The sequence below is a fragment of the Bufo bufo genome, chromosome 2 (assembly GCF_905171765.1).
Source record: "Bufo bufo chromosome 2, aBufBuf1.1, whole genome shotgun sequence".
Lineage (NCBI taxonomy): Eukaryota > Metazoa > Chordata > Amphibia > Anura > Bufonidae > Bufo > Bufo bufo.
The window spans coordinates 79,216,823-79,243,459 of record NC_053390.1 but is presented as its reverse complement, the minus strand read 5'-3'; the positions used below and the strand labels follow the sequence as shown (position 1 = coordinate 79,243,459).

The 26,637-nt window shown below is 40.8% G+C and overlaps 1 protein-coding gene across 1 annotated transcript in view; it reads left to right on the top strand.

Annotated features, from left to right (window-relative positions):
• The window catches only part of ITGA2 (integrin subunit alpha 2), a 125,444-nt gene extending 113,387 nt beyond the window's left edge, over positions 1-12,057 (top strand). Inside the window, exons 26-29 of the mRNA XM_040421263.1 lie at positions 7,203-7,307; positions 8,494-8,606; positions 10,459-10,549; positions 11,941-12,057. Coding sequence (XP_040277197.1) covers positions 7,203-7,307; positions 8,494-8,589 — 201 coding nt within the window. The 3' untranslated portion in view covers positions 8,590-8,606; positions 10,459-10,549; positions 11,941-12,057. The remainder of the gene's footprint in view (positions 1-7,202; positions 7,308-8,493; positions 8,607-10,458; positions 10,550-11,940) is intronic.
• The last annotated feature ends 14,580 nt before the right edge of the window (positions 12,058-26,637 follow it).

The following is a 26,637-nucleotide window of genomic DNA, read 5'->3' as shown; positions in this document are numbered from 1 at the left end:
TGGCCAGAGGGTGAGGGTGAGCCGCTGTATTCCTTTTCTATAATCTTGTACATGACAACCTCTTTAGGCTGCATTCACATGAATGTATTTTGTTTCCGTGTCCGCTGCGTTTTTTTTGGCAGATAGGATGTAGACCCATTCATTTCAATGGGTCCGCAAAAAATGCGGACAGCACATCGTGTACTATCCGCATCCGTATGTCCATTCCGTAGCCCCGCAAAAAAAAATAGAACATGTCCTATTCTTGTCCATTTTGCGGACAAGGATAGGCATTGTAACATAGTAACATAGTACATAAGGCCGAAAAAAGACATTTGTCTATCCAGTTCGGCCTGTTATCCTGCAAGTTGATCCAGAGGACGGCAAAAAAAAACTGTGAGGTAGAAGCCAATTTTCCCCACTTTAGGGGAATAAAAAAATTCCTTCCCGACTCCATTCAGGTAATCAGAATAACTCCCTGGATCAACGACCCATCTCTAGTAGCTATAGCCTGTAATATTATTACACTCCAGAAATACATCCAGGCCCCTCTTGAATTCCTTTATTGTACTCACTATCACCACCTCCTCAGGCAGAGAGTTCCATAGTCTCACTGCTCTTACCGTAAAGAATCCTCTTCTATGTTTGTGTACAAACCTTCTTTCCTCCAGACGCAGAGGATGTCCCCTCGTCACAGTCACAGTCCTGGGGATAAATAGCTGATGGGATAGATCTCTGTACTGACCCCTGATATATTTATACATAGTAATTAGATTTCCCTTCAGTCGTCTTTTTTCTAAAGTGAATAACCCTAATTTTGATAATCTTTCAGGGTACTGTAGTTGCCTCATTCCAGTTATTACTTTAGTTGCCCTCCTCTGGACCTTCTCCAGCTCTGCTATGTCTGCCTTGTTTACAGGAGCCCAGAACTGTACACAGTACTCCATGTGTGGTCTGACTAGCGATTTGTAAAGTGGTAGGACTATGTTCTTATCACGGGCATCTATGCCCCTTTTGATGCAACCCATTATCTTATTGGCCTTGGCAGCAGCTGCCTGACACTGGTTTTTACAGCTTAGTTTGCTGTTCACTAAAATTCCTAGGTCCTTTTCCATGTCAGTGTTACCCAGTGTTTTACCATTTAGTATGTACGGGTGACTTGCATTATTTCTTCCCATGTGCATAACTTTACATTTGTCAGTGTTAAACCTCATCTGCCACTTCTCTGCCCAAGCCTCCAATCTATCCAGATCCCTCTGTAGCAGTATACTGTCCTCTTCAGTGTTAATTACTTTACACAGTTTAGTGTCATCTGCAAAAAATTATATTTTACTATGCAAGCCTTCTACAAGATTATTAATAAATATATTGAAGAGAATAGGGCCCAATACTGACCCCTGAGGTACGCCACTAGTGACCCAATCTGAGTGCGTACCGTTAATAACCACCCTCTGTTTTCTATCACTCAGCCAGTTACTTACCCACATACAGACGTTTTCTCCCAGTCAAAACATTCTCATTTTATATACTAACCTTTTATGCGGTACAGTGTCAAATGCTTTGGAGAAGTCCAGATATACGACATCCATTAATTCGCCGCTGTCAAGTCTAGAACTTACCTCCTCATAGAAACTGATTAAATTAGTTTGACTTGACTGATCCTTCATAAAGCCATGCTGATATGGTGTTATTTGCTTATTTTCATTGAGGTACTGTACTTCAAGATAGCATCTCTTAGAAAACCTTCAAACAGTTTACCCATGTTAAACATACCAGTCTATAGTTTGCGGGCTCTGTTTTTGGACCCTTTTTGAATATTGGCACCACATTTGCTATGCGCCAATCTTGTGGAACATTCCCTGTCAGTATAGAGTCCGCAAATATCAGAAATAAGGGTCTGGCTATGACATTTCTTAATTCTCTTAGGATACGGGGGTGTATGCAATCCGGTCCTGGGGATTTGTCTATTTTAATCTTTTTAAGTCGCTGATGTACTTCTTCCTGGGTCAGACAGGGCACTTTTAATGGGGAATTTACTTTTACATTCTGCATTTCATCTGACAGTTCATTTTCTTCAGTGAATACAGTGGAGAAAAAAATATTTAACAGCTTTGCTTTCTCCTCGTCGCTCTCTGCGACTCCCCCCTCATCACTCTGTAAAAGGCCGACACCTTCAGATTTATACTTTTTACCATTTATATAATTAAAGAACATTTTAGGGTTAGTTTTACTCTCTTTGGCAATTAATCTCTTGGTCTCTAGTTTGGCCGCTTTTATTTGTTTTTTACATATTCAATTTTTTTCCTTATAGTTTTTCAGTGCTTCCTCGCTATCCTCCTGTTTTAGTGATTTAAATACTTTCTTTTTGTCATTTATTGCTTTCTTTATAGTTCTATTTATCCACATTGGTTTCTTCTTGTTCCTTAACCTTTTATTCCCATAAGGTATGTACCTCTTACAATTAGAATTTAGGATGCTTTCAAAAATATCCTATTTTGTGGCTGTATTTTTATTCTTGAGGACTTCGTCCCAGTTAGTTAGGCCTATTGCCTCTCTTAGTTGGCTAAATTTAGCTTTTTTGAAGTTTGGTATTTTTGTTCCTCCCTGAAGAAACACTCTTTTGAATGATAATTGGAGGGTTATTACTTTATGGTCACTATTTCCCAGGTTTCCCCCAACCTGCACATCAGTTGTTCTGTCAGGTGTATTGGTTAATACTAAGTCCAGTATGGCCGTCCCTCTAGTCGGGTCCTGAACCAGTTGGGAGAGGTAATTGTCTTTGGTTATTGCCAAGAACCTGTTTCCTTTATGAGATGTACGGGTTTCAGTTTCCCAGTCTATATCTGGGTAGTTGAAGTCACCCATAATAACCACCTCATTATGATTTGCCGCCTCGTCTATCTCGTTTAGTAGGAGATTTTCTGTGGACTCTGGTATATTATTTGGTTTATAGTAAACTCCTATCAGTAATTTATTATTGTTTTTGCCTCCATGTATTTCTACCCACAGTGACTCCACATGTTCATGTCCCTCACTTATAACTTCTCGGACTGAGGGCTTTAGACAGGACTTTACATAAAGGCAAACCCCTCCCCCTCTCCGGTTTTGGCGATCCTTTCTAAACAGACTGTAACCTTGTACATTAACTGCCCAGGCATAGCTATCATCCAGCGATGTCTCAGTTATTCCCACTGTCATAGTCCTCCTCTCACATCACTAATTCCAGTTCCCCAGTTTTATTAGTCAGGCTTCTGGCATTAGTATACATACAATTAGGAGGTTTATGTATATTTTTTACCCTACACCTTTCCTTCTGAAATGTTCTAGTCCCTCCTTCCACTCCTCTCCCAGTCCCATTACCTTGCCCCAGGTCTCTATCTGCACTATCTTCCCCTCCTATAATGTCATTTCCCTCCCCCCAGTCCCTCGTTTAAACACTCCTCCAACCTTCTAGCCTTCTTCTCCCCCAACACAGCTGCCCCTTCCCCATTGAGGTGCAGCCCATCCCTATAATACAGCCTGTAGCCGAGAGAGAAGTCGGCCCAGTTCTCCAGAAACCCAAACCTCTCCTTCCTACACCAGTTCTTGAGCCACTTGTTAACCTCCCTAATCTCTTGCTGCCTTTCTTGTGTGGCCCGTGGTACCGGCAGTATTTCGGAAAATACTACCTTTGAGGTCCTTGCCGTAAGCTTTTTACCTAAATCCCTAAAATCTTTTTTAAAGATGCTCCACCTACCTCTAACTTTGTTATTGGTTCCGATATGGACCATGACCACTGGATCTTCTCCAGCCCCTCCCAGTAATCTGTCTACCCGATCCGCTCTGTGTCGAACTCAAACGCCAGGAAGACAACACACCGTTCGACGATCCCGGTCTTTGTGACAGATTGCCCTATCTGTACCCCTAATAATGGAGTCTCCCACTTCCAGCACCTGCCTGGCCTGCCCTGCTCTCCTGGTCCCCTGCTTACTGGAGCCGACATTCCCCTGACTGGCAGCGGAAGTGTCCAGCTGCAGCAGTGGTGTCCCTGAGCCGACATGCCGCTCATCTGCCAACCTTGCAAACTTGTTGGGATGTGTCAGATCATCGCTAGCCTCCCTGGCACTCTTCCCTCTACCCAACTTTCTAACTGTTATCCAGCTAGCTACCTCACTTTCCTCAGCCTCCTTGCTACCACCCTCCCCACATCTACCCCAAAGAGTGCTTGCTCAGTGAGCAGCAAACTCTTTTACAAATTGTCAACGCCTCTCAGTGTTGAACGTTTAGATACTCGATGTGTGATTCCAAACCGGCAATTTGCTCACATTTTGAAAAAAGATATACACCCTCAAACAGCTATTCCAGGACTGCATACATTAGACAAGATGTGCACTGGACTGCGCTGTAAATAATGGAGCACATACTAAATGGGGATCACGCAAGAAGATTTACTGCAGTCCCTCACTAAAGTCCCTGAATCTAAAGTCACTTAATCTAAAGTCACACACTTAATACAAACACACACAAAAAAAAAAAAAAAACATGCGAACGCTCACAAACTTGCGTTATTTGCCTGCTTGTATAAATGGAGCTTTCAAAACAGCCATTTTTTTTTCCCTCTGGATTGTTACAATGGATCCGCCAAAAAAAACGGATGCCAATGCGGAACATCATCCATTTTTTTTGCGGATCCGCAATTTGTGGACTGCAAAACACATACGGTCATGTGAATGTAGCCTAAAACAGCTAGAACCAGCCCTGTACCTCACATGGATCCAGAGATCTCCCCATTCATTGCTCCAATTGTAATGGTAGATTTATTTCAAGCTGTCAGCGTAGCGTGAGTGCCACATCTCATGGGTGTGTCCATTCTGCTGCAGCTGATGTCAGTTGAAGGATGGAACTGAGCATATGCTTCCATCTCAGTGAGCAGGACAGAGAAATTAGAAAAGGAGGTGGCGCTATACAGACAGATTTCAGTGAATAACTCAGTGGTTGTAATACATTTTTAGTTACATGCAATTACAAAAGTATTCAAATTCAGGTGCTGGTTTGAAAACTGTAGAATATTTTTCGAATACTTTTGTGCAAAGCTTTTATTTATTTAGCATCAGGGGTAGTGTGAATCTGAACTTTTATTCTGCTAAATTCTGCTCCTGCAAGTACTCTGGAGGCAGAGCTTCATGGAGAACTGTACCCTGTTCTGTGCATTGAGTTGTTTTACAGTCCCTTCCTTCTGCTCTAAATGACAGCTGAATAGTGCAACCAGGAAACCACAGCTGTCACTCAGAGCAGAAGAGAGGGCCTGTGAAGCGTCTCAGTGCAAAGAGAACGTCACAGTAAGACCCACCCTGGACACTTGCAGGAGCAGAATCTACAGAATAGAAGTTAATATTTAAAGTATAAAAGCTCCACAAAAAGTAACTGTTGCTTGCACTGCTCTCCCTGGCCCCTGCCTAGAGCTGTAAACAGACTCCCATTAATATAGATGCCTTATTTTTAGGATTGTTCATCAACATCAGATTGGCCAGAGTCAGACTTTTGGAACCTCCTCAGGAGCAATATACTGTGTGCTGGGACTAGCACAGCTACGGTACTTGCACTGTGTAGCGGTCACGAGCTCCTGAGAACAGTTGATCAGTGTTTTTTCCTAGAGTCGGACCCTTGCTGATTGCATACTGATGATTGATATATATATATATATATATATATATGTACACTCACCTAAAGAATTATTAGGAATACCTGTTCTATTTCTCATTAATGCAATTATCTAGTCAACCAATCACATGGCAGTTGCTTCAATGCATTTAGGGGGGTGGTTCTCCTGAACTCCAAACTGAATGTCAGAATGGGAAAGAAAGGTGATTTAGGCAATTTTGAGCGTGGCATGGTTGTTGGTGCCAGGCGGGCCGGTCTGAGTATTTCACAATCTGCTCAGTTACTGGGATTTTCACGCACAACCATTTCTAGGGTTTACAAAGAATGTTGTGAAAAGGGAAAAACATCCAGTATGCGGCAGTCCTATGGGCAAAAATGCCTTGTGGATGCTAGAGGTCAGAGGAGAATGGGCCGACTGATTCAAGCTGATAGAAGAGCAACGTTGACTGAAATAATCACTCGTTACAACCGAGGTATGCAGCAAAGCATTTGTGAAGCCACAACACGCACAACCTTGAGGCGGATGGGCTACAACAGCAGAAGACCCCACCGGGTACCACTCATCTCCACTACAAATAGGAAAAAGAGGCTACAATTTGCACGAGCTCACTAAAATTGGACTGTTGAAGACTGGAAAAATGTTGCTCTGATGAGTCTCGATTTCTGTTGAGACATTCAAATGGTAGAGTCCGAATTTGGCGTAAACAGAATGAGAACATGTATCCATCCTCTGATGGCTACTTCCAGCAGGGATAATGCACCATGTCACAAAGCTCGAATCATTTCAAATTGGTTTCTTGAACATGACAATGAGTTCACTGTACTAAAATGGCCCCCACAGTCACCAAATCTCAACCCAATAGAGCATCTTTGGGATGTGGTGGAACGGGAGCTTCGTGCCCTGGATGTGCATCCCTCAAATCTCCATCAACTGCAAGATGCTATCCTATCAATATGGGCCAACATTTCTAAAGAATGCTATCAGCACCTTGTTGAATCAATTCCACGTAGAATTAAGGCAGTTCTGAAGGCAAAAGGGGGTCCAACACCGTATTAATATGGTGTTCCTAATAATTCTTTAGGTGAGTGTATATACTGATGTAGACATTTTAACGTACGAGTCTAAAGGGCATTTTACACATTTCAGGTATGTCTCATTTAAAAGACATAAGGGTCACTTTAATGTTTCCATTACATTAGATGTAATATTTAATACTGTAGCAGTGGCCAGAGTCACAAGTTAGAAGAATGAGGATTGTCACTGGCAGAATCGTTAACCTTCTCTGTAAATTAACGGGCACCTCTTAATGTACAAATATCCATTCCAGTGACCTTCCTTTCAAAGTATTTGGAACATTTTTCTTGCTAAACAGGGCTGTGAAAAATTCTCTGCAAGTACTTCAAGGAAATGGTTTACTGTATATTTCTAATTGCACGGAAGGTGCTTTGGCCTTTGCAGATCTTCGCTGCTTAGATCCCCTTCAACAAACAATGGATTTACAGTCAGACATCTAACCTGAACCTGTTGTTTACTGGCACTGAACTGCTGGAAAAGTATTTTTATGTTTTCATTCCTTTTCTAGGTTAAAGGAATAAGTTGCAATGCCGTCACCAATCCTCTTCACATAGGAAAAAAAGAATACATGATTTCATTCACAGAAGAGAAATTTACGAACATCCAGGAATTAGTAAGTAGTATAAGTTAAAGGAGAACTTCAGACAGGTCTATAGAAAAGGCATAGAAAGGATCTTTTTGCAACTTTGTTTTATTGAACGAACATAAGTCTGTGTTCCCATGATAACGGTTGCTATCAGGCATTGAATGGACTCCATTGTTGTTGGCATTCTAGCTTACTTTAAGAGCAGCAGTTAGGTTGCTGACATTATTGAGGTTGGATATTTGTTTCTATGCATTGATCTATATCTATGGTAAATTCTGAGGGACAAGGTAGAGAGTGTCATGGTGACGTAGAAGCTCTTCACATAGATCACCTGTAATTTCATTCTCCATTACTGATAATGTGTCCTGCAGTAGATACTAGGACATAGAAATGTAAAATAATAACCTACAGCCAGTTCTGGTTTGTTATTGAAGATGTTGGTTATAAAACCCCCTAATTTTTTATAGCATGAGGTCTACACACCTAAGAAATTTGTTGACCCAAGAAATGAAGGGATCCAGCCTATGTAAACCACTAAAGTTGGTCTTAGATGGACAAACTACTGTCCTTCCACTCAAATATGTAACCTCTCATGTTACCTCTTCCCAACATCCTTCCCCACACGAAAGTGAGAATTTCCCTGTAAGGGAATCCATCACCAGTTTTATGCTTCTCTACCTTCTAAGTCATATGATCTTCAGTTCATGCCGATGAGTCCTGATATTCATGAGCTCCCACCTCTCCCTGCCCCCTGCCATTGATTGACAGTTTTTTCCAACTAAATAAGCAGCAACGGCAGGAGGAAATCAGGCACTCATGAGTATTCAGGACTCATTGGCATGCTCTACAGCAGTTTAATACAAGATTTTAGCAAAACAGCTGGGGCAATTAAAGTTAAGGGGATCTGTGACTAGTTTATGCTACATTTAGGCCATGTTTACGTTTCCGGCAGAGAACAAGCCGTCAAGAGTTCACCGGATCTCGGCATTGCCAGATTTACTAGTTCACCACCCAAGCTCCATTGACTGTAATGAGGTCCGGTGGTGGCGCTTTCACCCTAAATGCCGTGTTTGGCCAGACAAATATGCTGAATGAGACAGCCAGATAATCTCTGATGTAAATATGAATACAGCCTTAGTTAGGACACCAGACAAATGGTACATTTCAAAACATTCTCTAAATAATTAATTTATGTCTAAATGTTATCTTTTAGACTTGTGATATTACAAGATGCACCACATTCAAATGTCTGATGAAAGATCTTCAGCTGAGAGAAGATTACTTTGTCAATGTGTCTACCAGAATCTGAATGGGACTTTCGCATCTGTAAGTAATATACTTGCTCTTTAGGTCAATGCTGCTCTGTTTCTTCAGATTGGCCCTGTCAATGACCATCAAAAATCACTAGGAAGTCAATGTACAGAGGTTCAATTTCACGACAGCAACGGGGAAATGAAGGGTGGCTTCATATGTGAATATTTAGTCTTGTCTTTAAATGTAGAACATTTTGCTATGTGTGAAAAGTGTAATATAGGCAGTCCTCATCCAGACATTAGCGCATAAGATGGCAAGCACAATTGGAACATACCGAGTGGAATGAATACTTAGAAGACACATCTGCCATGGGCTTGATAGCTGTGGAAAATATGCTAACTAAATCATTGAAACTACAGCATATATTAGTGTCCCAAAATGCCTTCATATAGTTTGGAAATCAATTAGTCAAACAATACCTGGTGCAGACATAGATATTAGGGTTGGGTTCACAAGTGACTGAAAATCTAGCAGAAAAAAATGCATGTATTATTATGTATTTTACCATGGAAAAGTCCATCATATTTCACCTCTATATTGCAAAGGGTGAAATATGCAGGAGAAATCTGTATAAAACCCACATGATACGGATTTCAAATCTGGAATGCCACAACTTTTCCTCTGCATACTATACAACAACTGTGGATCTGCCACAACCATAACCAAGGTGATAATGTAATAGTATAAGTGACCAGCACTTCTGTAGTATAGAAGACACTAATGCAAGTTTCCATAAGTTTAAAGATCACCTTTGGTGGCTGGTGTCTATCACATGTGGGACTCGCTCTGGTAGACAGGATTAGCGGACACAGTATAGAGGGCAACAACAAGTTCTTTGATCAAACAGTTCAGTGTTTTAGTCACACTTTAGGCAAGTGACAAAACAAACGAGTCATATTCAAACAAAAAGTCACCTTGTGGTGTTGGTGGTAATTCACACCATGCGGCAATTCTGCCTCAAAGAGTCACTGCTGATAGCAACACCAACCTGTTTTCATGCAGACACAAGGCCCCCCAGATCCCAACACAGAGACCTGGCTTCTGAGCACAGCTGCCTGTTTAAGGACAGCCAGGTGCTGCCAAAACCCGGACCGGCATTTAAAATCCGGTCCGGTATTTGAACCTCACCTGGCTGTAAATCAGCCCCAGCAGCACATGCTGGGAGGAAAATACCTGTTTTCCCAGACCAAACCTCTCACTGTGTCAGCACACTAGACAATCACCAAAATCCATGTGCATGCTGCATATGAAGTTCTGTGCTCGTAAAACTATTCAATTCATAAGGGGGTATTAGGCACTTCCTAACAAATGCTCCAATCTGCCCCACAAAGTCCAGTGTCAGCCCTTGAACCCATTGTTTGTTTGTTTTTCTTAATAGTTCAATGTTCAGGGCTGATTGAATCCTTGTATACTTTTATAGCAGAGGTTCTTTTTCTGATACAGAATGCCAAAACCACTGCATAGATGTTGATTTAGAAGGTAGCATGCTTGCTACCTGCAGTCACCACTAGGGGAGCTTAACTGCATACTTTCTGCATACTACTGAGTACTGTGTTAGTATTGAGCTCAAAGTATTAACTGTATGCAGTTAGCTCCCTCTAGTGGTGACTGCAGGAAGCATTCATTTTAGTGTACTAATGTTGCCTTCTTTGGCTTATTGAAGATAATCCTACCCACTAAACAGCAGGGTATGACTCAGAGCATATCTAGTGGGATATCAATTTCAGACACCTTTGTGATTCCCCTACTGGCTACATCCTAACCCTGATGCAACTTACTTTGTTCTAGTTGGATTAAAGTTAGTTCTGTGGTTCCATCCTGTCTGAACGAACTACCAATGCTTTTTCTTCTCATTGTCTTTCAGTCGTCATTCCAGTCATTGGAGTTAATAGCAAGTGCAACACTTGAGACACTTAAACCCGGATATATTTGTCATCAGCAATAGCAAGTTATTGGTGAGTATAATATACATAAGTTCATCTGTGTGGCTTTTGGCACAACTGCAGTATCCCAGACCTGGTTGTTATGTTATGATATGTTTTGTTATGTAATGCATGTACAACCAGCATGACAAGGAATGGTAGGCAGGACAGGGTTAACCACCCTGTTCTTCCCCTCTTGGTAGGAGTGAGACTGGTCCTGCTTCCTGCCAAGAGGGGGAGTCTGACCCAGACTGGTCAAGAACACATGCAATTGCTCCTGCTCCAATGGTCTTAGGGACCAGCATTAGATCCAACTCTCCTGTGAGACCACTACTCCAGAGAGACTGCAATAATACAGAGGGACAGACATTTTAAAAGCTATAGTGTTTTACAGACAGCAGAGTGACCATGAAACTTAGCTATCCAGACCCTGGCTGCAGGTAAGGGACTACAGCTCAGACACACATCACCCAGATTACAATCAGGCCAGTCAAACTTCAAAGCCTGCATTACATAGTGGGCACCTATATCCACTAGTGCCAGCTTACAGCTCTTAGCCAGACGATCAAGGGAGAGTCATCTGAGAGATAGCGTATCGGAAGTGCCATTAACTACCACTTTGCCAGCAGCACCATACCTCATCCTCTGAGAATAGAAATTGCACTTTGTACAAACTACTGCTGGATGTACTACAAGTTATCTTTTGCACTGAGTAAAGTGAGGACTTATATAATTTGACTTGGGCATAAGTCTTTAAACCACCTTTCCACTGCAACCGATGGCCCAGGGAGCAACAGCCTGAGAGAGTACACCATGACACAACACATTATCAGGGCCACTGCCACTCCTATCCTCTGGCATCGGATCCTCAGGGGCTCGCTGCACAACGGCCGGAAACACCCCTAATAAAATCTGGAAGTGGACATACACATTAGGGTTAATGTCACCAGAGCTGGCTTATGTTGATGGGATAATCGTTGACCAACTATTAAACTGTATGAGTTTCGGGCCAATTATCTGGAATACAAACACACTTTCTTGTTAATTGGCCTGTATAATCAAGCAGCCAATCAACCGATGAACGAGCAAACACTCGTTTATTGGCTAATGGGCATCTTTCATCAGGCTGAACGATGCTCCGATTATCGGCAGCACATCTCCCTCTGTAATCAGGGATTTGCTGCCGATCATCCATAGAAGAGAATGAAGGAGGAACAACTGTTGTAGCAAATGTTGGGTTTTAATATGTCCAATCTTTTATTCTCCTGGAGACAACGTGTTGTCTGAGGTGTTTGGCAGTGGCTTTCCTCCTCTCTCCCTCTTTGTGTGAAGACACTGGCCCTTGGTCAGTGTGATTATGGCAAGACAGTGTATTCTGATCTTCATCTAATGTCTCTTCACTTTTAATCATGACATCTTCGTAGATCCCGCTCACCATCATAAAACCCAGTGAGAAAGCTGAAGTCCCCATCCGGTGTGGTGGTTGGAAGCGTCATAGCTGACTCGTACTTCTCGCTGCTCTTGTGGCTGCCTTGTGGAAGTATGAGGAACAGTTAGGACAGAGCATTTTACTATTGCGTGCAGCAGTGGAAAAAGACCAGTAGATGAGCTGGAAAGATTTTGGGTGGGTTCTGTCTGCAGGTTTGGCTTTAGACTTCACCGAATTGGCAAAGGCAAAGTGTGAGAATCTGGAACAAATCCACAGCGGAAGAGAACATGGTAACAGTCTTTTTTCAGTGACATGCACTGCATCTGGTTGTAAATACTTAGTGCAGTATCTGTACTGCAAATCTGCCAATTGTGAACATGTCCTCATACAGGGCGACTTCAGATGTTTTAATACGTTATAAACTTGGTCAAACTCCATTAATTCGATACCTGTGAATCCAGTCTGATAATCCTGAACCATAATAATGTGGAATTTCACAAAAGCAGAAGTAGAAGATTAAAATAAGAACCAATTAGGGAAATTCCTCTGATATACAGAAGAGTTCTTTGGCTGATTTTAAGGCTTTAGTAAATATGAATTCTTGTCGCCCTCTTCGGTCAGATTGTTGAAATACCATCCAGCTATTTTTTTGTTCTCTAGTCTTTGGAAATGTTTACTGACAACCAATGTGGCTGCCATTACAGACCTATTAGGGTAGAGGTTGTCATCCTGCTTTCTCAGTCCCCCAATACTGGTACAATTACTTAGGTTGGCTTTGTATTCAGTTTACAAAATGGGGATGACAGCTCCTGTAAGTGTTACAATAAAGGCTATTTTACTAGTCACCAAGCTTCCCATATACAGATATTACTATGGAAAATCTGTGACGTAAAAAAGGGGCAGCACAAGGAGGATGCTCATTAGGATGTGTTTGTATTGTGTGGTGAAATCGTGTTTTTTTTCTGCAGTAATGCTGTGTGAATACAGTCTTAGGGCTCATACACACAAAACCATTCACTTCAATGGGGCCACAAAAGATGCGTACAGCACCCTGTGTGTTGTCCGCATCCGTTTGTCTGTTCCATGGCATCCATAAAAATATAGAACGTGTCCTATTCTTGTCCACATTATGGACAAGGATAGGACTGTTCTATTATGGGCCTGAACTTCTGTTCACCAAAATGGTAACACATTAGTAACAAAAAATGCTACGGCTGTTTGCATGAGCAAGAGCTCTATGATCCTGATGTATGCTATAGATTGTCATATGGACAACCTATAGCCTACAGGTGGCTTGTATGTGCCTTTAATTAATGTTTAAGATGTGTACATAGAGGTGATGGAGCTCTTTAGCCCCTTACTGGTGCTTGTTAAAACCATCACATCCATAACCTCCTGAGACTGGATGACTTGGTGCTTCTTTGCCCCCATCTGACCTTAGGCTGAACACTTCCCAAATTGTGTCTAGTAACGTCTTCTCAGGTGCCCCCATAGCTGTGTCTATGGCACCACGACCTTTGTAGTGAGGGATTTTAGGTTATCAGCTACATCAGGTAGGAGGAAGGACACTGCTGACATACCAGATCTCACACAGCTCACAAGTAGTGTTGATCACAAATATTCTAATCGCTAATTTTTATCGCGAATATCAGCATTTCAAGAATTTGCGAAGATGTAGAATATAGTGCTACATATTGATAATTGCGAATATTCTAGATTTATTTTTTTCCTCAGTAACCTCCCTTCTTGCTTGTGGGCCAATGAGAAGGCGGCAATGTCTTTGTCAGAGCTTAGCAACATCCCTAGCAACCAATAGGAAAGCTGCCTAACCATTACTATATAAGAAACTCCCCAGCAGCCATTTTCTGCAGTTTTTTTTTGCAGTTCTGAGAGAGAGAGACAGAGAGAGCAGTGACATTGCTGTGCTCTGTGCTTTCATCTGGATCCTATTCCTTATCCAATTACATTAGATAGTTAGAGGGAGATAGTCACTGTAGGTTAGATAGTGATATAGTGTAGCTGATAGGTTCCAGTGCAGGGTGTTAGGTAGTGTGATAGGAATTACTGTGCTGTGATAGGGATTAGTGTCTCTGTTAGACATAGTGCTGTGATGTCACAACAATATGTAATATCTACTCAGACCTGATAAAATGTGAAGTTGCATGTATTGCGCAAAGAATATGCGCATCATTAGTGCCGATTTGCGCAATCGCTAAAATAATGACTGGAGATCACAAATTATATGTGAAAAATTCGCGAAATATCGCAAAAACTAATATTGCCTATGCCACTCATCACTACTCACAAGGCTGCACTTTCACCTACAATTTTTCTAATTAAAATGCTTACAAGGAAAAACAAAAGCCAAAATTGGGGATAGAGCACAGGGGTAAATCACCCAGTGTGAATGAGAAATCAGAAATCGCTGTTAGCGTATAAAAGATCAATAACCTCTACAGCATAGTCGTTTCCTGCCAGGCTGTAAACATGCTGCACTGTTGTACAAACTAAATTTTGGATTTCTTTGTTCCAGCTTGGATTTTTCAAAAGAAAATATGATAAACTTCAGAAAACAGAAGATGAAATTGCTGAGACTACACAACTAAACTAGAGATGGAATCCCCTTTTATATATTTTTAAGCAGAGGGAAGGGTTGGGGGTAATTTTTATGAAAGTATTTTAAGATGAAATCAAAGGGGTTATTGAACAAAAAAGTACTGCTTTATCAAGCTGCTGGGCAGTTTTTGGTTTTTATTTTTTAATTTGTAAAATTTTACTAGCTGGTCTGGGGTACTTTGCTTTACATTTGTATGTTTATGATGATGTTTAAAAAAATTAATACTGTAATATAATATATGTCTGTTGCCATTGTATAATTTTGTAGTGTATAAACAGATACTTTGCACAGAAAGTCTGGCAACAGACTATCTATAAACCGTGAGTTGTCTGCTTCCCCAGTCACACTCCCATTCAGCAGGACACTACTTCTTACTGACATAAGGTTGGTGGGTGTGTACGAAGCAGATCGAAGAATGTATTATTGCAGCGTCAGACTACACATCAATTGTTTGTAGTCTGTTACTGTGGAGACACATAGGTCTCTACAGGACCTTTAGACATAAAATGACAAGACTATTTGCAACGTTGCAGAATTTTGTTGGAGGCAAAATAATTTTTTTGGACTAAAGGTAAAAATAATCACTAAGGCTAGGGCTTCATGGTGACATTTTGTTTTCCAAGAATCATTCTAAAATCTTGGCACAAGAGTTGTGTCACACAGCTTTTTGTGGCAGCTTGAGCCAAAACTAGAAATGGGTTGGACAGGAATGAACAATATAAAGGACAAATTTATACTTCTCCTTCCTGCTGGATCTACTTATGGCTTTCGCTCATAAACTACCACAAAAAGCACCCTCCGTACTTTCTTATAAAGGTAAAGGTCCTTGTGATTGACACATTACTTTGTAATCCATTATGATTTATTGTGGTTGCCATTCAGTTGTAATAATGATGAAATGTTGCTGCTTAGCTATAAGCTTAAAGGGGTTTTCCAGATAGATAAAAATATAAAAAAAATCAACCAAAAATGGGAGCTTTAACATAAATAAAATTGTACTCATTTCTATCCTCCACTGCTGGCTGGGTCCCTAATGCTCTACACTTCCCTTGTCTCTCCATATATTGGAAATATCTGGATATATGTCTGCTCAGCTGGTGATTGGCTGAGCGTGCATCTCTAAGCATTTCCTGTATGTCAAGAAACAACAGGAAGTGAAAAAAGCAACAGGGACCCGGCCGGTGGTGGTTAATCTATTAGAGGACGAGTACCATTTTTTTTTAATATTAAGGTTCCCATGTATGGCTTCTTTTCATCTGGCTGGAAAGCCCCTATTATGCCATTTGTTGCAGTGACATCCTACTTCAAGTGCAATAGAAGTCAACGTAACCTTTTTTTTACCCTTTAAATTTAATCAAATTTATAAAAAAAAAATGTTTATATCTGTATATATTTTAGATGACACACTGGATGTAAATGTCTATATTAATTTTACAGCTGCAAGTGGAAAGTCATAGGTTCAGATTTTTTATATTTGTTAATTATTGAAAGTATCTTGAGAATGTAGAGTGCAAGGTACCACTTGGAACCGAACCCGAGTTCAGGAAATGTTTTTTTACAGTAGAAATTGATTTATGAAGTTATTATGCGACGTCTCGCGAGACTTCGCAAAGTAATAACTTCTGCTTATAGGAGCCAATACATTCTAATACTATACGGAGCGCTCGCTCCATACAGTATTCAAACGAAGTATTATGCAAATCGACTTTGGATGTTTCATCCGAAGTCGATTCGCTCATTCCTACTCATGACCTATCCTCAGGATCCCAAGACCCAGGACCTCTGCCGTGGCCTTCTCTCTGCTTTTCCTAGGTTGAGTAATGACATGTTCATGTGCCACGTGGCATAGAAGTGAATAGGGCTGAATGCGATACCAAGCACAGCCACTATACAATGTATGGTGCTGTGCACTCACAGAAGCATCGGTGCCTTGTAAAACAGCTGATCAGTGGGGGTCCTGGGTGTTGGACCCCCACCGATCTAATACTGATGACCTATCCAGAGGATAGCTCATCAGTTAAAAAATCCTTGAAAACCCTTTCAAATTGTCACAACTTTGTGTCAAAGGTACTGTACAAAGTGCTTGAAGATGATTACGTTCTTGTGATATTTGTACTGCGAAGTTGGGTTTTGTATATAAATGTATAAAATTTTAAATATTTTCTCCAAAAATAACTTTTATGCATTCGAAGTAAACATTTTAAGAATAAAATCTCAAACTTTGTGGTCTTTTCTTCACTAAGTTGTAATAATTTACATAACTGGTCCTAGGAAGGAGCAATCATAGAGAAACGCACATGCTTACATTGATTGTCTTCCTTCAGAGCTGGTGTTGGGCTTGTGTTTATCCACAGCAGCCAGAGCTGCAGTAAGGAAGGACAGACCAGCAGCTAAAACCAATCTACCTCAGAGCTTTGATTTGTGACAACAGCTTAAAGGGGTATTCCAGTTTCGTAATATTGATGACCTATCCTCAGGACTCTGACTCTCTGCACCCCTGCCAATCAGATGTTTGAAGGGGCTGGGGTTCTAGTGATAGAGCTGCGTTCTCTTCAATACTTACCTGCACACCATTTACATTGTAGTGGTGGTGTAGGGTCTACAGCTACAGCTTCCTCTCCCAATCTCTTGACTGGTAAAAACTGTTGTAATTACACTGCACCACCGCTACAATGTAGATGGAGGGAGTGCTGGCAAATATGAAAGAGAACACAGCTCTTGAACTAGCACCACAGCCCCTTCAAACTTCTGATCGGTGTGGGTGCCAAGTCAGACTTCCACCAATCTGAAATGAATGACCTATCCTGAGGATAGGTTATTACATAAAACCGAAATATCCCTTTAACTACAGTGCCTACACAAACTGGGGTAGTCTAAGACACACCTCTCAAACTCCCTGTAGGCACTGTAGCTAAGCTGTAGTCATAGATCAAAGCTCTTCCCTAATGTTCTAAGCTGAAAAGCCGCAGTAACAGAGGGAAATATATACATTAGGTAAGCATCATCTATAGGGAAAGACTTAGGGGGTCATTTATAAAGCTGAAATACGCCTAAATTAGGTGTATTACATGCTCAGATTGAGGCGCAGCAGTTAGTTGCGCCGCAATCTGTGACTTAAAAAAAAAAAGACGGAGTGGTGTGGGCAGGGAAGGGCAGGCACGCCCGTCTCATCCACCATTTTCTTTTTTTTTTAAACATTGGTTTTTATTGAAATACCATCACGTATACATAAGGCAACATGTGATTTACAGGTGTTCTTTTCAATTTTGCAAATTACATCTAAATGCAACGAAAATGAAAAGACATAGAAAAGAGATAGGGCAATTAATCAAAGGGGTTTATGAAAAATAGAAGTGATCCAAACTTCCCATTTAGATTGACATTGACGTGACACATTAAAAGCCGAGGTGGACATCCTTGCGTACCAGCATTGTTCATTAATGGACTGTAGAATGTTTGAGATGTGTATGGGCGTTCTTGTTTTCCAGTTGACTGCAATTTTTTGTCACATAGTGTAGCTATGCATGAGAAACTATAGTAGAATGTAAAAAGGAGAACTGTTCTATACCAAGGGATAGAAGAGCTAAAGCCGGGTCTGGAACAATTTGAAATTGGCATATATCGGATAATATAGAAAAAATCTGGTGCCAAACTTTCTTTATTAATGCACATTCCCAGCACACATGCATATATGAACCAATTCCACTGTCATATCTCCAATACACATATGATGTGTTGGGGAAAATACGTGACAGGCGGCACGGTGTGAGGTACCATCTATAGAATACTTTTCGATGAGTTTCCAAGTGGGATATACACTTAGAAAATTTGCAAACAGAGGTAAGAGCAGATTGCCATTGATCATCAGTAAAGCTTTGATTTAAATCATGGTGCCAGCGGTCTTTATTTTTCCCCAATTTGTCTTCTTCCTCCATTAGCAAATTTCTGTAGCAAAAGGATATGCTGTGGGAATTGAAGTTAGGGTTAGAGATCCATAGCCTTAAAAAAGGAAAATCAGAGGATTGAGCAATGGAAATCAACCCAGAGCTAAGCATATGTTTAAGTTGCATGTACTGAAAGTACTCTGAGGATGGCAGGTCATGTTTGGCAGCTAAAATGTGGAATTGATGTAGAGTAGGAACACCCAGATCTTTCAAGAAGTGGACGCCTTTCTCGGACCAGGGTGATGCTGAGAAGTTAGGAACAAACAACTCAACAATAGATATAGGGATATCCATCAATTCTATGGTGTCAAAACATCTATGGAAGGATGGGTTAGTCCACAGCCATATTACAGCTGAGATAGGGGATGTTAAGTCTGGAAAATTGTTGTGGAACCCAAAATATAAAAGGTACCATAAGAAAGTGCGAATGCTGTGTCCCCTTAATAGGCCAAGCTGAATCTAAACCCATTTTTCTGAGACATCTCCAATCCACAATTGTTTCAGTTGTGCCAGTATCACGGATTTATAGTATAAAGACAGAGATGGGGCATTCACCCCACCCTGATAAATATGGGTAACAGGATGTCCGCCTTGACCCTCAGTCTCTTCCCACCCCACACAAACCGCATAAGCAAGTTTTGCAAGGTTTGGATATAGGAGATTGAGATAAATATTGGTACATTTCTTAAAATATATAGGATCTTTGGTAGAAGTACCATCTTGGCCACAGCAATCCTCCCCAACCATGAGATGCCAAACAACCTCAAGGAGGATATTTTATTCTTAACCTCCTCTAATAATGCGAGATAGTTAGTTTGGAACAGTGTGGATGGTGAATAAGAGAGCACTATTCCCAAATATGGCAAGTCGGTTTTGACCCATTGAAATTGTGTTTTCAAATTTCAGAGTACTTTATGGTCTATAGTCATCGTAATATTTGTGATTTCTTCAAATAAATTTTGTAATAGGAGGCTTTGCTAAAGCGATTAATAATACAACTGGCTGCAATCAAGGATTGGGAGGGATTGGATAAGACCATAGAAACATAGAATGTGTCGGCAGATAAGAACCATTTGGCCCATCTAGTCTGCCCAATATACTGAATACTATGAATAGCCCCTGGCCCTATCTTATATGAAGGATGGCCTTATGCCTATCCCCTGCATACTTAAACTCCTTCACTGTATTTGCAGCTACCACTTCTGCAGGAAGGCTATTCTATGCATCCACTACTCTCTCAGTAAAGTAATACTTCCTGATATAACTTTTAAACCTTTGCCCCTCTAATTTAAAACTATGTCCTCTTGTAGCAGTTTTTCTTCTTTTAAATATTCTCTCCTCTTTTACCTTGTTGATTCCCTTTATGTATTTAAAAGTTTCTATCATATCCCCTCTGTCTCGTCTTTCTTCCAAGCTATACATGTTAAGGTCCTTTAACCCCTTAAGGACATAAGGACTCGGGAAATAGGGCGTACCGGTACGTCCTAAGGACCAAGGACGTACTGGTACGTCCTGACTTCAAATCTGTATTCCGGCGCCCCAGGGGTTAATCGGAACGGGATTTCGGCTGAAATCATTCAGCCGACATCCCGTAACAATGCAGGGGGGGTTATTTGACCCCCCCGTATCGGCGATCGCAGCAAACCGCAGGTCAATTCAGACCTGCGGTTTGCTGCGCTTTTTGCAGTTTCTGATGCCCGCGGTCCCTGACCGCGGGGATCAGAAACTTTAGAGTGGCTAAAATCAATATTTTTCACACCCCCCCCTGCACCCCTGCACGATTTTATGCCGGCGGGTGGTGCGGGGGGGGGTGTCGCAAGCGGTGGGGGCGTTGCGGGAGGCGGGCGGTGCGGCAGGCGGGATCGCGATCCCCCGCCCGCCTCCCCATGAACGATCGTTGGCTTCTAGTGGGTATACCAGGGTGCCAGCACATTGCTGGCACCCTGGTATAAACGGCTGACATCTGTGCAGATGTCAGCCGTTTAACCCTTTCCATACCGCGGTCCGTACGGACCGCTGTATGGAAAAAGTTAACTATCATCGGTCAGGGAGCTCCCTCCCTCTCCATCGGGGGGCTGCTGTGCCTTTGCAGCCCCCCGATGGAGAGGGAGAGAGCCCCCCGACAGCCCCCAGAGAGCCCCCCTCAGCTCGTGCTTACCCTTCCCCGTCTGCGAAGTTCTGAGCAGACGGGGAAGGTTCCCATGGCAACAGGACGCCTGCTCAGGCGTCCTGCTGTCCATGGTGCTGAACAGATCTGTGCTAAAAGCATAGATCTGTTCAGTGTAAGTAGAATACAGTACAGAACAATATATATTGTACTGTACTGTATTATACAGACATCAGACCCACTGGATCTTCAAGAACCAAGTGGGTCTGGGTCACAAAAATGTAAAAAAAAGTGAAAAAAGTTAAGATAAAAAAATAATAATTTTATCACTGAATAAAAAAAAATAAAAAAAAATACACTACACATATTAGGTATCGCCGCGTCCGTAACGACCTGATCTATAAAACGTTCATGTTACTTTCCCCGCACAGTGAACGCCATAAAAATAAAAAAATAAAAAATATGAGAAAATTGAAATATTGCCCACCTACTTCCCAAAAAAAGGTAATAAAAGTGATCAAAAAAGTTGCATGTACGCCAAAATAGTACCAATCAAACCGTCTTCTCATCCCGCAAAAAATGAGACCCTACTCAAGATAATCGCCGCAAAAAACTGAAAAAACTATGCTCTTAGGACTATGGAAACACTAAAACATGATTTTTTTTGTTCAAAAATGAAATCATTGTGTAAAACTTACATAAATAAAAAAAAAGTATACATATTAGGTATCGCCGCGTCCGTATCGACCGGCTCTATAAAAAATATCACAAGACCTAACCCCTCAGGTGACCACCGTAAAAAATAAAAACAAAAACGGTGTAAAAAAAGCCATTTTTTGCCATCTTACGTCGCAAAAAGTGTAATAGCGAGCGATCAAAAAGTCATATGCACCCCAAAATAGTGCCAATCAAACCGTCATCTCATCCGCAAAAAAATGAGACCCCTACTCAAGATAAATCGCCCAAAAACTGAAAAAACTATGGCTCTTAGACTATGGAGACACTAAAACATTTTTTTTGGTTTTAAAAATGAAGTTATTGTATAAAACTTACATAAATAAAAAAAAATAGTATACATATTAGGTATCCGCCGCGTCCGTGACAACCTGCTCTATAAAATTACCACATGACTAAAACCTGTCAGATGAATGTTGTAAATAACAAAAAAAAAAACGTGCCAAAAAAGCTATTTCTTGTTACCTTGCTGCACAAAAAGTGTAATATAAGAGCAACCAAAAATCATATGTACCCTAAACTAGTACCAACAAAAACTGCCACCCTATCCCGTAGTTTCTAAAATGGAGTCACTTTTTTGGAGTTTCTACTCTAGGGTGCATCAGGGGGCTCTCAAATGGACATGGTGGTCAAAAAACCAGTCCTAGCAAATCTGCCTTCCAAAAACCACTATGGCATTCCTTTCCTTCTGCCGCCCTGCGTGTGCCCGTACAGCGGTTTACGACCACATATGGGGTGTTTCTGTAAACTACAGAATAAGGGCCAATAAATAATGAGTTTTGTTTGGCTGTTAACCCTTGCTTTGTAACTGGAAAAAAAAACATAAAAATGGAAAATCTGCCAAAAATGTGAAATTTTGAAAATTGTGTCTCTATTTTCCATTAAATCTTGTGCAATACCTAAAGGGTTAACAAAGTTTGTAAATCAGTTTTGAATAGCTTGAGGGGTGTTAGTTCTTAGATGGGGTCACTTTTATGGAATTTCTAATCTAGGGGTGCATCAGGGGGGCTTCAAATGGGACATGGTGTCAAAAAAACAGTCCAGCAAAACCTGCCTTCCAAAAACCAAACGCGCACCTTTCACTCTACGCCCTACTGTGTGGCCGTACAGTAGTTTACGGCCACATATGGGGTGTTTCTGTGAACAGCAGAGTCAGGGCAATAAAGATACAGTCTTGTTTGGCTGTTAAACCCTTGCTTTGTTAGTGGAAAAAATGGGTGTTAAAATTGAAAATTAGGCAAAAAATGAAATTCTCAAATTTCATCCCCATTTGCCATACTCTTGTGCAACACCTAAAGGGTTAACGACGTATGTAAAATCAGTTTTGAATACCTTGAGGGGTGTAGTTTCTTAGATGGTCACTTTTAGGGAGTTTCTCCTCTAGGGGTGCAGCAGGGGGCTTCAAATGGGACATGGTGTAAATAAACCAGTCCATAAAAATCAGCCTTCCAAAAACCAAACGGCGCACCTTTCACTCTACGCCCCGCTGTGTGGCCGTACAGTAGTTTACGGCCACATATTGGGTTGTTTCTGTAAACGGCAGACGAGTCAGGGCAATAAAGATACAATCTTGTTTGGCTGTTAACCCTTGCTTTGTTAGTGGAAAAAATGGGTTAAAATTAAAAATTAGACAAAAAATGAAATTCTCAAATTTCCTCCCCATTTGCCAATAACTCTTGTGCAACCCCTAAAGGGTTAACAATGTATGCAAAATCAGTTTTGAATACCTTGAGGGGTGTAGTTTCTTAGATGGGGTCATTTTTGGGCGGTTTCTATTATGTAAGCCTCGCAAAGTGACTTCAGACCTGAACTGGTCCCTAAAATTGAGTTTTTGTAAATTTCTGAAAAATTTCAAGATTTGCTTCTAAACTTCTAACCCTTGTAACTCCCCAAAAAATAAAATATCATTCCCAAAACAATTCAAACATGAAGTAGACATAGGGGAATGTAAGTCATCACAATTTTTTGGGGTATTACTATGTATTACAGAAGTAGAGAAACTGAAACTTTGAAATTTGCTAATTTTCCAAATTTTTGGTAAATTAGGTATTTTTTTTTGTGCAAAAAAAATAATTTTTTTGACTTCATTTTACAGTGTCATGAAGTACAATATGTGATGAAAAAACAATCTCAGAACGAGCCTGGATAAGTCAAAGCGTTTTAAAGTTATGAGCACTTAAAGTGACACTGAGTAGGATTACCAAAAAAATGGCCTGGTCCTTAAGGTGAAAATGAGCCCGGTCCTTAAGGGGTTAATCTTTCCTGGTAAGTTTTATCCTGCAATCCATGTACCAGTTTAGTAGCTCTTCTCTGAACTCTCTCCAAAGTATCAATATCATTCTGGAGATATGGTCTCCAGTACTGCGCACAATACTCCAAATGAGGTCTCACTAGTGCTCTATAGAGCGGCATGAGCACCTCCCTCTTCCTACTAGTAATGCCTCTCCCTATACACCCAAGCATTCTGCTAGCATTTCGTGCTGCTCTTAGACATTGTCTGCCTACCTTTAAGTCTTCTGAAATAGTGACCCCTAAATCCCTTTCCTCAGATACTGAGGTTAGGACTGTAATTACTGATTTTATATTCTGCTCTTGGGTTTTACGCCCCAGGTGCATTATCTTGCATTTATCAACATAAAATTTTAGTTGCCAGATTTTTGACTATTCCTCTAGTTTTCCTAAATCCTTTTCCATTTGGTGTATCCCTCCAGGAACATCAACCCTGTTACAAATCTTTGTGTCATCAGCAAAAAGACACACCTTACCAACGAGCCTTCTGCAATTTCGCTGATAAAGATATTAAACAATATGGGTCCAGAACAGATCCCTGAGGTTACCCCCACTGGTAACAAGACCATGGTCTGAATATACTCCATTGACTACAACCCTCTGTTGTCTGTCCCTCAGCCACTGCCTAATCCATTCAACAATATAAAAAATTTATAGTATAAATTTATACAAAATAGTGTCATCTGCAAATAGACCAATTTTATTAGTAACATCTCGGGATTTAATTCCAGTGATCTCGGGTGAGCTTTGAATGCTTTCCGCTAGGGAGGTTCCATGATCAAAGCGAAAAATGAGAGGGGACATGGGACACCCTTGTTGGGTTCCATTCGTAATGTCAAACCTAGAGGATAGAAAGCCTGAAGTATACACTATTTCATTGGGGAAAGAATAAAGAGCTAGGATGGCTACAAAGAAGCTTAATTGAAATCCAAATTTTAATAAAGTAGCAGAGAAGGCGTTCCACGTCTCCATATTATATCCAGGAGGTCTCTAAATCTTCTGGTACCGTCAGATGTCTATTTTTCACAAATCCAACCTGGTCATTATTTATTAAAGTAGGCAAAATATCTACCAATCTATTGGACAATAATTTAGAAAAGATCTTGAGATCGGCATTGAGTAATGATATGGGGTGGAAATTTGCTGTAGTGTCGGGAGGTTTGCCTGCTTTGGGAAGTGTGACTAATAGGGCTGAGAGCATTTCCTTGGGAATGGTATTGCCTCCAAAGAATTGCTGGAAACATCCCTTTTGGTATGGAGGGAGGATCGAGGAAAATGTCTTGTAGTACTCATTGGTTAACCTGTCTGGCCCTGGTGATTGTTTCGTTTGAGAGAGGTTATTACTTGAGTGATTTCATCAATATGGATATCTGCATTCAATATATCTAATTGTTCTGATGATAATTGGAGAAGAGAGATTTTTATTCAGGAAGGTGTTAATTATCTCTTCAGTAAGTTGACGAGTATCACGCGTCTAGGGCGAGATTGTACATTTAGAGTAGTATGAGGCGAATTTATCAGCTATTTCTTGTGTATTCATCATTTTCTTACCTGTTCTGCCATATAAAAAAGGGGATCCTAGATTTGGCAAGATTTAGCCTTAATCCTGTTTGCTAAAGATTTATTAGCTCTGTTCCGCAATAGTAATACAAGGATTTGGATTTGCAGAGATAGAACTCAAATCTGGATTGCATTAACGCATGTAACTCATATCTTACATTTTTCCATTTGGTTGCGAAGGTAATTTTGGGAAGATTTTTGGTTATCAGCTCTACTTGTCTAATCTGGCCTATGAGTAGTTTGATCTTTTCATTTCTCTTTCTCTTTTCCAAAGCAGAGTATTTTAGAAAGATACCCCCTCATGACCCGCTTTGTGAGCGCACCAAGATCGCGGACAACGAGACCTCAGATGAGTTATTAAGAGTAAAATATTCCTGCAGAGCTATGCAGAATAGAGGTAAGTATTCAGGGTTATTCAAAATGGAATTATTCAATCTCCACGGGGCTCGCGAGGGAGAGTATTGTAGGTTAATGAGTATAGAGGTAGGGGCATGGTCTGACCAAGTTATGGTACTAATATCTGATGAAATTATATTTTGTAGTAGTCTTTTATCATATATATGGGGGAGTAGGAGTCTTTTTCAGACGCATGGGAATATGGCCATGGTCAAAAATCTCCTCTTTGTGCATAACTCTCAAAATGAGAAGTATAAGTCATTACTGTCCACGGGTGTCTTGTCAATCGATAGGTCAATAACTTTATTACAGTCGCCGACGGAGTATTAAAAACCCCTGTCTTATTGGTGTCAGTTTGTTGAAGAAGCGGTGAAGGAAGTGAAGCTGTGATTTATTAGGTGCATATATGGATGCTATAGTGTAAAGCTGATTATTGATTAGACAGACAATGATAATGTAGCAGCCTTGGCTATCTGTAGTAGTAGATATAAGATTAAAATAGACCGTATCTTTAATGGCTAGCATCACACCTGCTTTTATCTTTTCATGGTGGGAGTGACAAATATGAGGAAAGCGCCTATTTTAAATCCTGAAACTATCTTTAGGCAATAAATGAGTTTCCTGAGCACCTATAATGTCACAATGTAAGTTAGATACTCTTTTCACAAGCATGCTGTTTTGTAAGGGCTGTTCAACCCTTTGACATTTAGGGATGAGATCTTTAATGCCATATCAGGTACTTAAGAACACGCCCATAAACCCCTGTAATGCCATATAAAATGTACAATGCTACATAGAAAAATAAAGTGCAAAGATGCGTCAGTAAATCGGAAGCTGGTAAATGACATGTCACCCTAAAAAAAAAAACAGAATACAAGGAAAGTAAAACTTTTAACAAACCATACAGTCTCTAGTAGATCACCAAACCCAGTCACAATTGCCATGTGTAGGGTTAGAGAGAGCAGGAAATCCAGTTTGTGATGTAAAAACAACTGAGTCCCCGCAGTGAAATCGTGGGGATCTGATTGGTTGTCATGGCAGCCT